Source organism: Lactuca serriola, chromosome 2 (assembly GCF_051521515.1).
Source record: "Lactuca serriola cultivar US96UC23 chromosome 2, Lser_US96UC23_V15, whole genome shotgun sequence".
Lineage (NCBI taxonomy): Eukaryota > Viridiplantae > Streptophyta > Magnoliopsida > Asterales > Asteraceae > Lactuca > Lactuca serriola.
Window position 1 is genome coordinate 212,739,439 of NC_136409.1, and position 12,876 is coordinate 212,752,314.

The 12,876-nt window shown below is 42.8% G+C and overlaps 1 protein-coding gene across 1 annotated transcript; it reads left to right on the forward strand.

The window, feature by feature from the left end:
- The first annotated feature begins 4,888 nt into the window (after nt 1–4,888).
- Nucleotides 4,889–5,494, forward strand: LOC145090032 (uncharacterized). Its single transcript, XM_079028390.1, has one exon. The coding sequence runs from the start codon at nt 4,889–4,891 to the stop codon at nt 5,492–5,494; it is 606 nt and encodes a 201-aa protein (XP_078884516.1).
- The last annotated feature ends 7,382 nt before the right edge of the window (nt 5,495–12,876 follow it).

Consider the following 12,876-nt stretch of genomic DNA (forward strand, 5'->3'; position numbering starts at 1 on the left):
ACTGGGTCAAGGTTTCTAACAAGGATGTTCATTTCCAAACGGTTGTTCATTTCCAAAACAAAATCCATTATTGAGTATTGCACCCTTCTGAATGATAACGATTTTGGGACCCAAATAGATTTTTTTCCTCGATAAACTCCGATCGATACCTCCTTGGATAATTGTGAATGATTTAAGTCCAAAATCGTTGATTAATACCACAAAGACGATTGGTTGATGGGGAAAAGTCTCAAGAAAGAAGGTACAAAGAGGGTGCTTTGACAAAGCAACAAAGTGGGTCAGTTTTGACCCTTTTAGAGGCTTCATATTTGTTGTAGTTTTTGATATTTTAGCGTTTTTAAGCACTTTCCTAAATTCCTATTTTCGTTTTTCATTACGATCCCCTTAATTATAAATAGGGAGGTTAAGTCAATTATTTGTCATTATCATGAGATTGTTATTAAAACCATTTAAGCGAATTACTATTTGATTATGTATCCCTAGTGCGCACAAAGAAGCCACACCCGAATACGATAGAGAATGCGCCAAAGCATGTCGCGCCTGGCAGGCTAAGCCTGACGGAACCTAACACCGGTCGGCGCCTCGAACAGCAGGGTGCTCACGGAGAAAGGATCGGCCCTGCCCAGGGCGCCTTTCACTCCGAAAAAATTGCAAATGTCTCAGTCGACAAGGCAGATGCTTAGAGCATTACTGCCTGAACCAATCATTGGCTCTAACAGATTAAGGATCACGATCTCCCAATCAGCGTCCTCGATCCTGTTGGGTCTGACGCCCTTGTCCCATACGAACTAGCAGAAGGATTCAGTATAAAAGGCTACCCCTGGTGCCTTGGGAAGTAATTCGTTCTCTTTCAGTTTACTCACAATACAATCTCAAATCTATCCACTGACTTGACCGTCAAATATTTTTCTCGGGAGCCTCTTCCCGGAGAACGGTCGTTAATCCTTTCTCGTTGTGACCTCGTAGGTTCTTCGGAATCACAAAAAGAAAAGAGCACCATCATAGTGGAACGAGGTCATATCATTTGGCGCCATTCGTAGTGTGACAAAAAACTCATCAGTGAAAGAATGGCGTTCGACAACATTGGGGGAACTAGTGGAACACCAACCAACCCCATCAGAAGTATGATGTCGTTGTAACAAACCGCCACCCTGGTTCTCATAGTAATCGCCTGTGAAACGCCACACAAAATCGGCTCGACGGTAACCACCACTCCAAAAACTGAACCACAGCAACCGGCCGTCGGAGGACAAACTTCCTCCATTGTCGTATCAGCACAAAGCACATTGATGCAAACGCCTCAATTAATGGTGATATCAAGTAGCACCACACCGATAATGGTGGAAGACGTTAGCGCCACACTGACTTTCTCACAACTGCCACTGCTAAACCAGATAGCAGGCGGAAAACTGGTGGTTCTCCAGACACCACCGCTTAACCAGCAACTTGTGCTCAATAATCCCCTAGCACAAAACTTACTCCTAATCTCCACCAAAATGTTAAACTTTCCATTCCCACAACAAGCATTCTATGGGCTAAACCCTAGCCACTCTCCAGCATATAACAACATGCTCATGCAACCTTACATAACTACCTAATAGTTTAACCCACATGGTGCCTTTCCTATCCCAAATCAAGACTTCCTCGCGTAGCGTAACATCTCTATTCGCCAAAGAGCTCATGGATTACGAAATCCCAAACACAACAAAGTTACCACATCTCAAGACCTACAACAGAACCACAAATCCTGATAGCCACATCGACACATACGAGTGGACGATGACCAGACTCAAGCAGGACGAGCGATTTTGGTGTACGTACTTCCCAAAAACCCTATATGGCAACGCAGGAACGTGGTTCAAGACGCTGTGACCAGGGATAATTTATAACTTCGGGTAGTTAAAATACTTATTCCTAACAAATTTCCTGCAGCTGCGTAAATACAAGGGTGATTCGCACTCAATCATTGGTTGCATACAGAAGAAAGGAGAGACAGTAAGAGAATACTTCACCAAGTTTATCAACGCCACACTAGACGTCCCAGGTCAAGAAGAAGGCTTAATAATAGGCGCCTTCACATGGGGCCTCCTACCAAGACCGCTTTCTCAAAAGCTCATGGGAAAAAGCCACAAACACGGGCAGAGCTAGAAGAAAAAGTGGAACGCTGCCTGAGACAAAAGGAATGGGAGGCAACGAAATAGGCATACCTAAACGCCATGACCGTCTTGGCCACGAAACACCACAATTCACCACCGTCTCACCTAGAGACACAAGGCGGGGGCAAGCACTTTGGGCGTGGCAAACGCTCGAAGGGACGCTTTAGGCCATTCCAAAGAAATGAAAGATGAGGTAGGAAGCCAGACGTCTATGCAGTCTCTAACAAGCAACCGATGAAGGGAGCAAAGGGACGATGTTGTGAATACCACAAGAGTAAAACACACAACACCATCAGTTGCTCAGTGTTAAAAATGGAAATGGAAGAAAAACAACTGAAGGGGAACCTCATCGAGGTGGAATGAATCCTTCGTGCAAAGTTTGATGTTGAGAATGCCAAAGATGAAGCCATAGAGCGTGATCAACCTCACGAAATCCCAATGATATGCTCCAAACGGGAAAGGCAGGAGGAACATGGTGATATGGACAATCTCACCAGATCCATGCAAGGACTGACGTTTTCAGCAAAGGATCCTCGACCAATGGGCTGCAAGTCGACGACCTGCTCATAATTCAAGGGTCCATCAAAGATGTCACGATCTACCAAGTATGCATTGATACAGGTAGCTCAATGGACATCATCTACGAGCATTTTTTTTCTTTCTCCTACTCGATAGATGGAAAGCGAGCCTCAAGCCTGCAACGGGGAGATTAATAGGCTTCACAGGACACAACCTATGACCCCTAGGGACGATTTATTTGCCTTTCATGTTGATTAGCCATGAAAAGGTAAAGAAGAAGACAATCCTAATAGACTTTGTTATGATAAGGCACCCCGCAAAGCATAAAATCATCTATGGACGGACGACCCTACTCAAGTTCGGGCTGGTCCTGTCAACAATGCATGGAATAGTGAAGTTCAGCACATCGAAGGGGTCAGGAACAATCTTAGCAACAACACCAAGGGAGTTACGATGTTACAAAATCATGCAACCGAAAGAACTTGTACATGAAAGAAAGAAATCACGAGTAGAGCCAACAAGCGGCAATGAAATTATTAGTAAAGAGTACTCGGACCAACGGTATATGTAGGCAGCAACCTTCCATCGACCACTAGACAAGCATTGATCGACCTATTGAAAAAATACAAGCACGTCTTCGTTTTGACCCCTAAGAACGTGGTAGGGTCGATAGGAAGGTCATAGAACACAAACTCAAGATCAAACCGGGCATTAAAAAAACCAGACAGAAAAAGAGTTCAAGGGAGAGATAGGAACAGGGCAAGCAACACCGAACTTGCTAAACTAACCAAGGCGGGGATACTACAAGAAGCAGTTTTCCCAATTTGGATTGCCAACCCCGTTATGGTTAGGAAACATGATGGCTCGTGGCGCATGTGCATCTATTACTCCGATCTAAACAAGGCGTTCCCCAAAAACTGCTACCCTCAGCCAGAAATTGACCAAAAAGTTGAGTCCTCGCAAGGCTTCAGACTAAAGTGCTTCTTAGATGCATACAAAGGGTACCATCAGATCTTGATGAGCAAAGAGGACGAGGAGAAAACAACTTTCTAAATAGACCAAGGGGCTTTCTGTTACACCAAAATGTCGTTCGGTCTGAAGAATGCAGGGGCGACCTACCAACGACTCATCGACTCTATTTTCGCCAAAAAAACGTAAGAAATATCGTAGTATACGTTGAAAACATGGTCATAAAAATCCCCGATGACAAGAAGCTATTGGAAGACGTAGAAGAAATATTCAAAACGTTGGAAAAAGTCAGGATGAAGCTGAATCCAGGAAAATGTACCTTTGGTGTTGAGGAAGGCCAATTCCTGGGGTATTACATTACCACAAAGGGAATTCAGCCTAGCCCAACCAAAGTAGACGAGTTGATGGAGATGCCATCCCACCACACCTTGCGAGATGCCCAAGGGCTAAACGGTAAGCTGGCCTCTCTAAGCCGTTTCATTTCTAAATCAGCAAAAAAGCCTTGTCGCTCTTCCACACCCTCAAGGGATGCATTGAAAAGAACAACTTCCAATGGACAGTGGCAGCGGAAGCAGCGCTCCAACAGATCAAGGAGGCTCTGCACAAACTACCCACGTAGGCCAGTCCCGTCCTAGGTGAAACGTTGCAAGTATACCTCTCAGCCTCGGACGAGGCCATCTCTTTGGTACTGGTCGTAGAAAGGGAAGGAAGGGAAGCACCAGTTTACTTCGTTAGCCGAGCACTGTAGGGTCCCGAAATCAATTATCCCATTCTCGAAAAGCTAGTGTTAGCACTCATCTATGCAATGTGACGCTTGAGACACTACTTCCAAGCACATCAGATAGAAGTGCTAACAAACTGTCCGATCAAACAAATACTGCTCAAGCCAGAAACATTCGGGCGACAAGTGAAATGGAAAATTGAGCTAGGGGAGCATGATATGAGCTACCGACCATGTACCAGTATCTAAGGTCAAGCATTAGCATACTTTCTCCTCGAAATCCCAGGCGAGGCAAAAACAGCATTTAAAAAAAGAATCATTGGGGATAGGTCAGTCTAGGGATGACCAGAAGTTGACCCTGTACACCGACGGAGCATCCAGTAAAGAAGGGTCGGGAGTTGGCCTGATCTTGACAAGGACGGAGGGGGAATAGATCACTTATGCTCTCCGTTTCGATTTCCACACTTCTAACAACAAAGCCGAGTATGAGGCCTTGCTAGTCGTCCTACGATTAGCAAAGCAGATGGGCGTAGAAGCAATAGTAGCCTTAACGGATTCAAGATTAATAGCTAATCAAATCAAAAGAGAATTCGAAGAGAAAGATAAACGAATGGAGAAAAACATGAAAGCCATGCAACCGCTTTTCGAGCCCTTCAAAAAGTTCACCATTAGGCTGATCCCGAGAGGAGAAAATAGAAGAGCAGACGCCCTCAGCAAGTTAGCGACAACATGTTTCGATCACTTGTCCAAAAACGTCCTTGTGGAGGTGCTCAAAGAGAGAAGTATAGACGATCGACGGGTACAAACTCTAGCGCCAACCTGGCACACATGGATGACACCGATAGTCGAATACCTACAACACGGTATTTTGCTAGACAGCCATGAAGAAGCTAGGAAAATAAGGATCAAAGCATTGTTTTACGCAATCGTGGACGAAGTATTGTATCGAAAGGTATTCATGTTGCCATGGTTAAAATGTGTAGAGGAAGCCAAAGGCAAGGAGACGCTTCGAGAGACGCATGCTGGCTCAGGGGGCACACACGAATGGGCAAGGGCCCTCACAGAAAAAATACTTCGAATGGGCATCTACTGGCTAACCATACACCGTGATGCATTGGAAGTAACATGAAAATGTGTAGAGTGTCAAACCTACTCTCCGATCCAAGGGAACTGCCCAACGCCTTTGCCGAGTATTTCTGGCCCATGGCCCTTCTATCAGTGGGGAATAGACATTGTGGGGTTGTTCCCATACGCCCTAGGAAAAGTAGATTACATGGTAGTCGCGATAGATTACTTCACAAAATGGATAAAAGTTGAGCCATTAGCATGCATATCGGGGAGACAGATGATAAAGTTTATATGGAAAAATGTTGTAACAAGATTTGGAATACCAAAGATACTCATCAGTGATAACGACTTACAGTTTTTTGAGAATCCATCCCAAGCGAATGGCCAAGTAGAAGTATCCAACAGGAGGTTGGTAAATGAAATTAAGAAGCGCTTAGGAAAATCTACCAGAAATTGGGTCGAACAACTACCAAGCATGCTCTGGTCATACAAGACGATGCCAAGAGTAGGCTCAAAAGAAACTCCTTTCTGATTAACCTATGGCACGGAGGCAATGATGCCAGTATAATTGACTATTGGGTCACTTCGAATGACCCATTTCGAAGAACCAAGCAATAACAAAGATCTGAGAGCAAACTTTGATCTCATCGAATAGAAGCGTGAACGGTCGAACATTCGTCAGGCAGCATACAAAAATGTTGTGGAAAGGTATTATAACCAAAGGGTCAAAGAGAAAGTTCTCAAATTAGGGGAGTACATTTTCAGGCGAAATGAGGCAAGCCACGCCCAACCGCAAGGAAAGATGGTCCCCACATGGGAAGGACCATATAAGGTAATTGAATCCCACCGCAATGGTGCATACGTTCTCGAAACGATGGAAGGAAGGCAAATACCAAGAATGTGGAATGCCATAAACTTAAGGAAGTTCCATTTCTAACTCGCCACTCGGATTGATCACCCGGGGGACGTTCAACGCCGAAGGCTTGGTGCACTTAGGCATGCTACTTTATTTTTTTTTTCTTTTTACAATGTAGTCAATGTAACCGCAAGGCTAAGAACAATCATTTTCTTAAAATACTCAGTGTATTTGAATGGCCATCCTATTAAAATACTCAACGTATTCAAACTTAAATAATTAGTGTATTTACAAGGCTCAGAATAGCCACCAAACTTAAATACTTAGTGTATTTAAAAGGTTTAGAATACCCATCAAACTTAAAATACTTAGCGTATTTACAAGGATTGGAATAGCCATAAACTTAAAATACTTAGTGTATTTACAAGGCTCAGAATAGCCATTAAACTAAAATACTTAGTGTATTTATACGGCTCAAAACAACCATCAAATTGAAATACTTAGCGTATTTATGAGGTCAAACATGCCACGTACTTGGCGCTCCAAGAGGCATAATAGCCGGCGAATCCCCTACACCCAACGATCGAAAGCAATCACCCATCGCCACATTACAAAGAAACAATAACAGGGGTCGAAGAAAAAACCATGAGCACAAGATACAATATATCACGAGCAAAAACAACAAGTACCATGCATATTGCAAAAAGCCAAAAAGTTATTACAAACAAAATTGGGACGGCCACCACTATCAAATCACACGACAACAAGTTATAAAAGCTTCACATTTTCCTTTCACATTCCTGAGGCGCAACACAACATATGTAAAGTACCTTAAGAGTTAATCGGGCCAACACCAACAACATCGCTTCCTGCCACCACACCACCATCATCATCATCGCCGCCACAACCAGCATTGCTTCCCACCACCGCACCACCATCATCACCATCGCCGCCGCCACCACCACCAACTCCATCAATTAGCATGCCATCAGGAATTTCATTAACCTCCTACAGAACGCAAATCTGACGCATGCCCTCCATGTATAAATTCCCCAAACTAGAGAGGGAAGCATGATCCATAGTGGCAAACGCTAGCAGGGCATCGTTAAGGCTCGTAGTAGGGCAGGACCGTGATTCGGTGGCGTTGGGGTCATAGGAGCCAGAATCCACCTCAGCTTTCTACCCGCTATGTCCGGACTCTTCTCCATCAAAAAACATGACATGCATGATCTTACTCACAACACCAGTAAACTTCGGATGCTCAATTAGCTTGTCCATAATGTGCACGACTCCCACCCATAAGGGCCAATCCCGGTCATGTCGAGCAGCCTCCACCTCAGCTCGAGCCTCCTTGAGGAGCTTGTCACGATCACAGACATCATGCTCCATGCTCTCGTTCTAAATCATGAGCCCTTCATTGGCCTGGGTCAAGGAATCTACGTTGGCTTCTAGGGCAGATCGAATTTCTTATGTACCTATTTTCTCCGAAGCAAGTAGAGCACACCTCTTCTCAAAGCCGTGAACATCCTTTTCGAGCTCAGCAATCTGACGCTTCAGGTTGCCCTCCTGGACACCACAACCTGTGTGGGTAGCTTCCATCTCGTTAAGTAGTTAGTTTCGGTGGGCACCAACGACAAGATAGAACATGGCATGGGCAGCAACATAAGACATATTATTAGGTAAGGAGGGGATACCGATGGCCTCCATTTCAGTGACATCAGCGGGTGGAAATACATGGAAAGCAAATTCCACAGTGTTGATGTGGACAGACAAGTGATATTCATTTTGCAAACTCCAAGCAGGAACAAAAACATTAGATCCAAAACCACCCCAGGGACCCGCTCGCGAGGTGTGGTTTGATGCAGCTCAGCACCTCCGGGACCCTCAGGGGGAGAAAGATCAGAAGAAGATCACGAGATAGATTGAACAGGAACTATGGGCTACTTGATGGCCCTATATTCCCCTTGGACTGTTGTGCATCATCATGGATCACAACAACTTCCTCTGGCATAGAGGAGATAGAGTTCAATAAACGAGTAAAGTTGCGTCTCGATTAAACTCACCTCCCGATGTTAAAAACATCGGTGGAGGTCTCCCCCATTGCTAAGACGACATTCCTCTTAGCAATGGTTCGCCGAATGTTAGAAATGATGCCATCTTTGCTATCCTCGACCACCTCCGTATGGCCAAAACCGACAACAGAAGATGGAACAACCATCGAGATAGGCTAGGCAGCCAAAGGCGGTTCCCCGACGGACGTCGAAGATCTTTCCACAGCTGGAGACACTAGAGAAGCAGTCACGACGAGCCAATCAGCCCGGAAAGGCGGAGGAAACATCTCAACTAGATCAGTTTCTTAGTGCTCCAACTACCCCCGGGAGAGTTGATGACGTGCCCATAGATCAGTTTCTCGGTGCTCTAGTTTCACGGCGAGCCAATCAGCCAGGAGAAGCAGTTAAGTCCAGAACGTCATAGCTAGTCTAGCAACTCTATGACTACCGAACTAGAGGAGTTATTGACTTACCCGTAGCTCGCATGAAGAAGCCACACCCGGACGCGCTAGAGAATGCGCCAAAGCATATCGCGCCTGGCAGGCTAAGCCCGACGAAACCTAACACCCGTTAGCGCCTATAAGATCAAGGTGCTCGTGGAGAAAGGATTGGTCCCACCAAGGGCGCCTTCCACTCCGAGACAAATGCAATGGTATCAGGAGACAAGTCAAATGCCTAGAGCATTACTGCCTGAACCAACCGTTGGCTTTGACAGATTATGGAGCATGATCGCCCAATCAATGTCTATGATTCTGCCTGGTCTGACGCCCTTGTCCCGTAAGGACTAGCAGGAGGATTTGGTATAAAAGGCTACCCCAGGTTCCTTATGAAGTAAGTCGTTCTCTCTTAGTTTACTCACAATACAATCTCAAGTCTATCCACTGACTTGACCGTTAAAGCGTTTTCCCGGGAGCCTCCTCCTGAAGAATGGATGACGATCCTTTCTCGATGTGACCTCACAAGTTCATCGGATCACAAAAGGCGTAGATCACCGTCATAGTGGAACGAGGTCACAAAACTATTTAACTATCTATATCCCCTAAAGAACAACCATTGTTCATTAGATTTATGAATTTTTAAATTTGTTATGATTAGTTCATTCCTTTATAATTCTATAACAAAAAAATATCAAAATAAGCTTTTTAACTCTAACAAAAATAAAGCAACAATTTTGAAGGATCAATGTTTAGATCTAAAACATGAAATAAAACTAACATGTGGATGGTGGGATTTGTTTGTTTTGTGTTCGATTATAGGTATGAAACTCAGTTTTTTGTTGAGGGCTTGGAACTTGGATTTGGTTATGGGTTTTGATTTAGGTTTTGCTTATAGGTTCATCATTTTTTGATCCCATAATTATGTTTAGAATCGAGTTTTGAATATGAGTTGGTTTTCATTTTATCACAGGTCCATCAAGTTTTTGTAATCCAGCAATGGTTTCAAGAACTTTGGCGAGAGAGGGATGAGAGAAATATATAAAGAGAGATAGAACATATATGAGGTCATCATCCAAATCGCAACAAGTAGTGCGGCGTGTCATTGGGAGAGGGAACAAAGTGAAGATTCGTATACGAGATATCAACTTAATATGGATTTGATTTTTTTAATTAAGCATAAAATGCATAAAAACATTAAGTTTACATAAAATTTCGATTTTGACATTGTGTTATTTTTTACATTTAAGTACTAAGTTTTTACAAAAGAGTAATTTTGACACTACATATTTCAATTTGTTTTAATTTTTACCATTTGACCGGTCAACCCAGTTGCCAACTGAAGTGGGACACTAACACGTCGGTCATTGATAATGTGACATTGACATGGCATGATGTTGTGTCATTTTTTGGTGACATCAATTTCTAGGTGTCAAAATTGAGAAATAAAATAAAATTTAGTGGCTTAATTGAAAAAGAAACACATTGTCAAAATTAAACTTGTTTAAAACTAAGTTTCTTTTGAGCAATTTTCTTTTATCATAACATAATATTCAGGATTGATTGGAGGGTTGGAGACCTTTTTTGGACAAGCTTTTGGAGGAAAACATCCTAACGAAATCGACGTCTACACATATAGTGCCATAATTAGTTTGCATTCCAATATCTCACATCATTGATGTTAATGTGGGATGTCCTGAAGCTAATGGAAGAAATGAATTCAATGCGTTATAGAACAATTTTCATGTCTCTATCCATTCAACTCTAAAGAACTAAACGCATTTTGGGTGCCCTAAACTTAGTGGACGAAATGAAAGATTATATGGAAAGAAATAGTGTTTTGAGTTGTGGATTCTGTAACACGTTGGATATTAACACAAGAAGTTTTAGTGACCATCATTTAAGGCTACAAAATCTAAGCATTAGTTTCTGTCATACATTTGTAACGAAAGAATAATCGAAACCTTTTATTTTGAAAAGAATGTGACTACAAAACCTTGACCATAGATAGACAACAAACTAGAAGAACTCACTCATAACTACAAGTGCGTCTATGGAGAAAGTCACTCCAACATTCTTATACAACAATGAAATTTTGAAATAAAACACGATCAACATCAAATAGAGCCATTTCGAAAAAAAATTGCTACCAGCACCAGCGTAACTTATCTTTAACTTGAAGACCAAACCCGAACAAACAGGCATATGAAAACATAAAAATGGGTGAAGAGATCATGAACAATGGCATAGTTAGGCTCCGTGATTGGAACAATCTGACTAGATGCTTGACTATTACACCGGAAATCATTGGTCAAATATGGTAAATAAAGTATGTATGGGCTTCATGTGAGAACAAAAGGTCATGGCCAATTAAAATCAAGAATTTGTCAAGAAAAATCTAGGAGATGGAGATTAGAATGCAAAATAATAGCAAAGAGATTATGACATAACATGTGTAAATGCCAATTTGTTATGTTGCCTTGCTCCAAAAGCTTTCTCACAAAGGGTGTTCAACCCTCCAATTAGTCTTGATTATTATGTTATAATAAGGAAAAATTGCACATAAGAAGTTTTCGTAAAAGTTCAATTTTGACATTGTATTTTTTTCTAATCAAATCGCTGCATTTAGTTATATTTTCAATTTTGACACCGAAATAGTGATTTTCAAAATACAATGCATAGTAGAAATGATTATTTTATATTTGAACATATAAAACTAAACTAATTTAAATAACTTTCAATATACTAATTTAAATTTGTTTTGTGCACAATTATCTATGTGTTTTGGGAATTCTTTTATGTTTATTTAGGTTCTAAAGAAATTTGTGCATAACATTTAATGATCCTTAGTTATACATAAGTATACAAATTTGACATATTGTTAACGTATCCCTCCAAGAATGCATCAAAGATAACAGAAAAATTATCTAAAGGACGACCTAGCTAACAGTCGTTGCCTAGCATAAGTGATTAGGCCCGGGCCCTTGCCCTCGCGGCCTCACACTTAGACCCCAACGCTTTAGTGCCAGGGTCCAATTCTAAACGAGAAACTCTGGTAGAGAATAAGCCAAGATAGTATTAGTCGCTCCCTAGAGCAAAAAGTGTAGGGCCCTAGGTGATGTCCTATGTTCGTACTGCATCAATAGCGGATGATCGCTAGTTGTGCACGATCCGCCAATAGGAATCCTCCATGTCCTGTCGGCCCAGAAGGGACAAAGGATCCTGTCGGGATCACACGTAGAAGACAAATAGGATAAAAGGAACCCTTATTCTCTAAGAGAATGGATCGCCTCATTTTCTTTACCATACATAAACCTAATGGTCTCATACAACCACTAACTAGACTATCGGAGCTTCGTTCTGGGACCACCTCCCGTACAATTATCTTTGTTGTAATTCTCAAGCTTAACTTAGGAGAAGCAATTTTGGGACAACGTTAAGCTTGACGGACATATCACAACATTTGGCGCCATCCGGGTGTGTACTCAAAGTTACACGACCTTGATAGGATTCTGGACATCGACGATAACGGTAAAGGAACCTAAGGCGTCCATTGGAGGAGAAATGAGTCCACTTAAGGCAATTTCATCGGTCGACGGCACATAACCATCTACTTCAGATTGAAAAGCCTCCACCCACGTGCCAACAACTCATACATCAAGTTTGACAATGGAAACTGCAGCAACAGCAATCGCCACCCTATAGCGCTCGCCACCCGTCACAACAAAGCACCCGGTTACAAACACAACTGCAATGCCTCACTCGACAATGACTCAAGAGTCGTAAATATCGACCCAACAGTCACAACTGTTGACTCAGTAGTCACAACTGGTGGCTTCTCAACCGTAACTGGCATTACAGCACGCAAAGGTGAAGACTTGGTCGTCGAGTGCCACTGTAACACCCCAAATTTCTAAAGTTCAATGAAGGGCCAAAAGTGTAAATTAAGGAAAGGGACTCGACGAGTAGGTCCGCTTACTCGCCAAGTCGGAGCGGGATTCTATCACGGTTTAAGTGGCCAACTCGCCGAGTCGGCGGCTTGGACTCAACGAGTTGGGGCTGAAGAGAGAAGAACCCTAATCCCAGGGGTTGTGCCCTATAT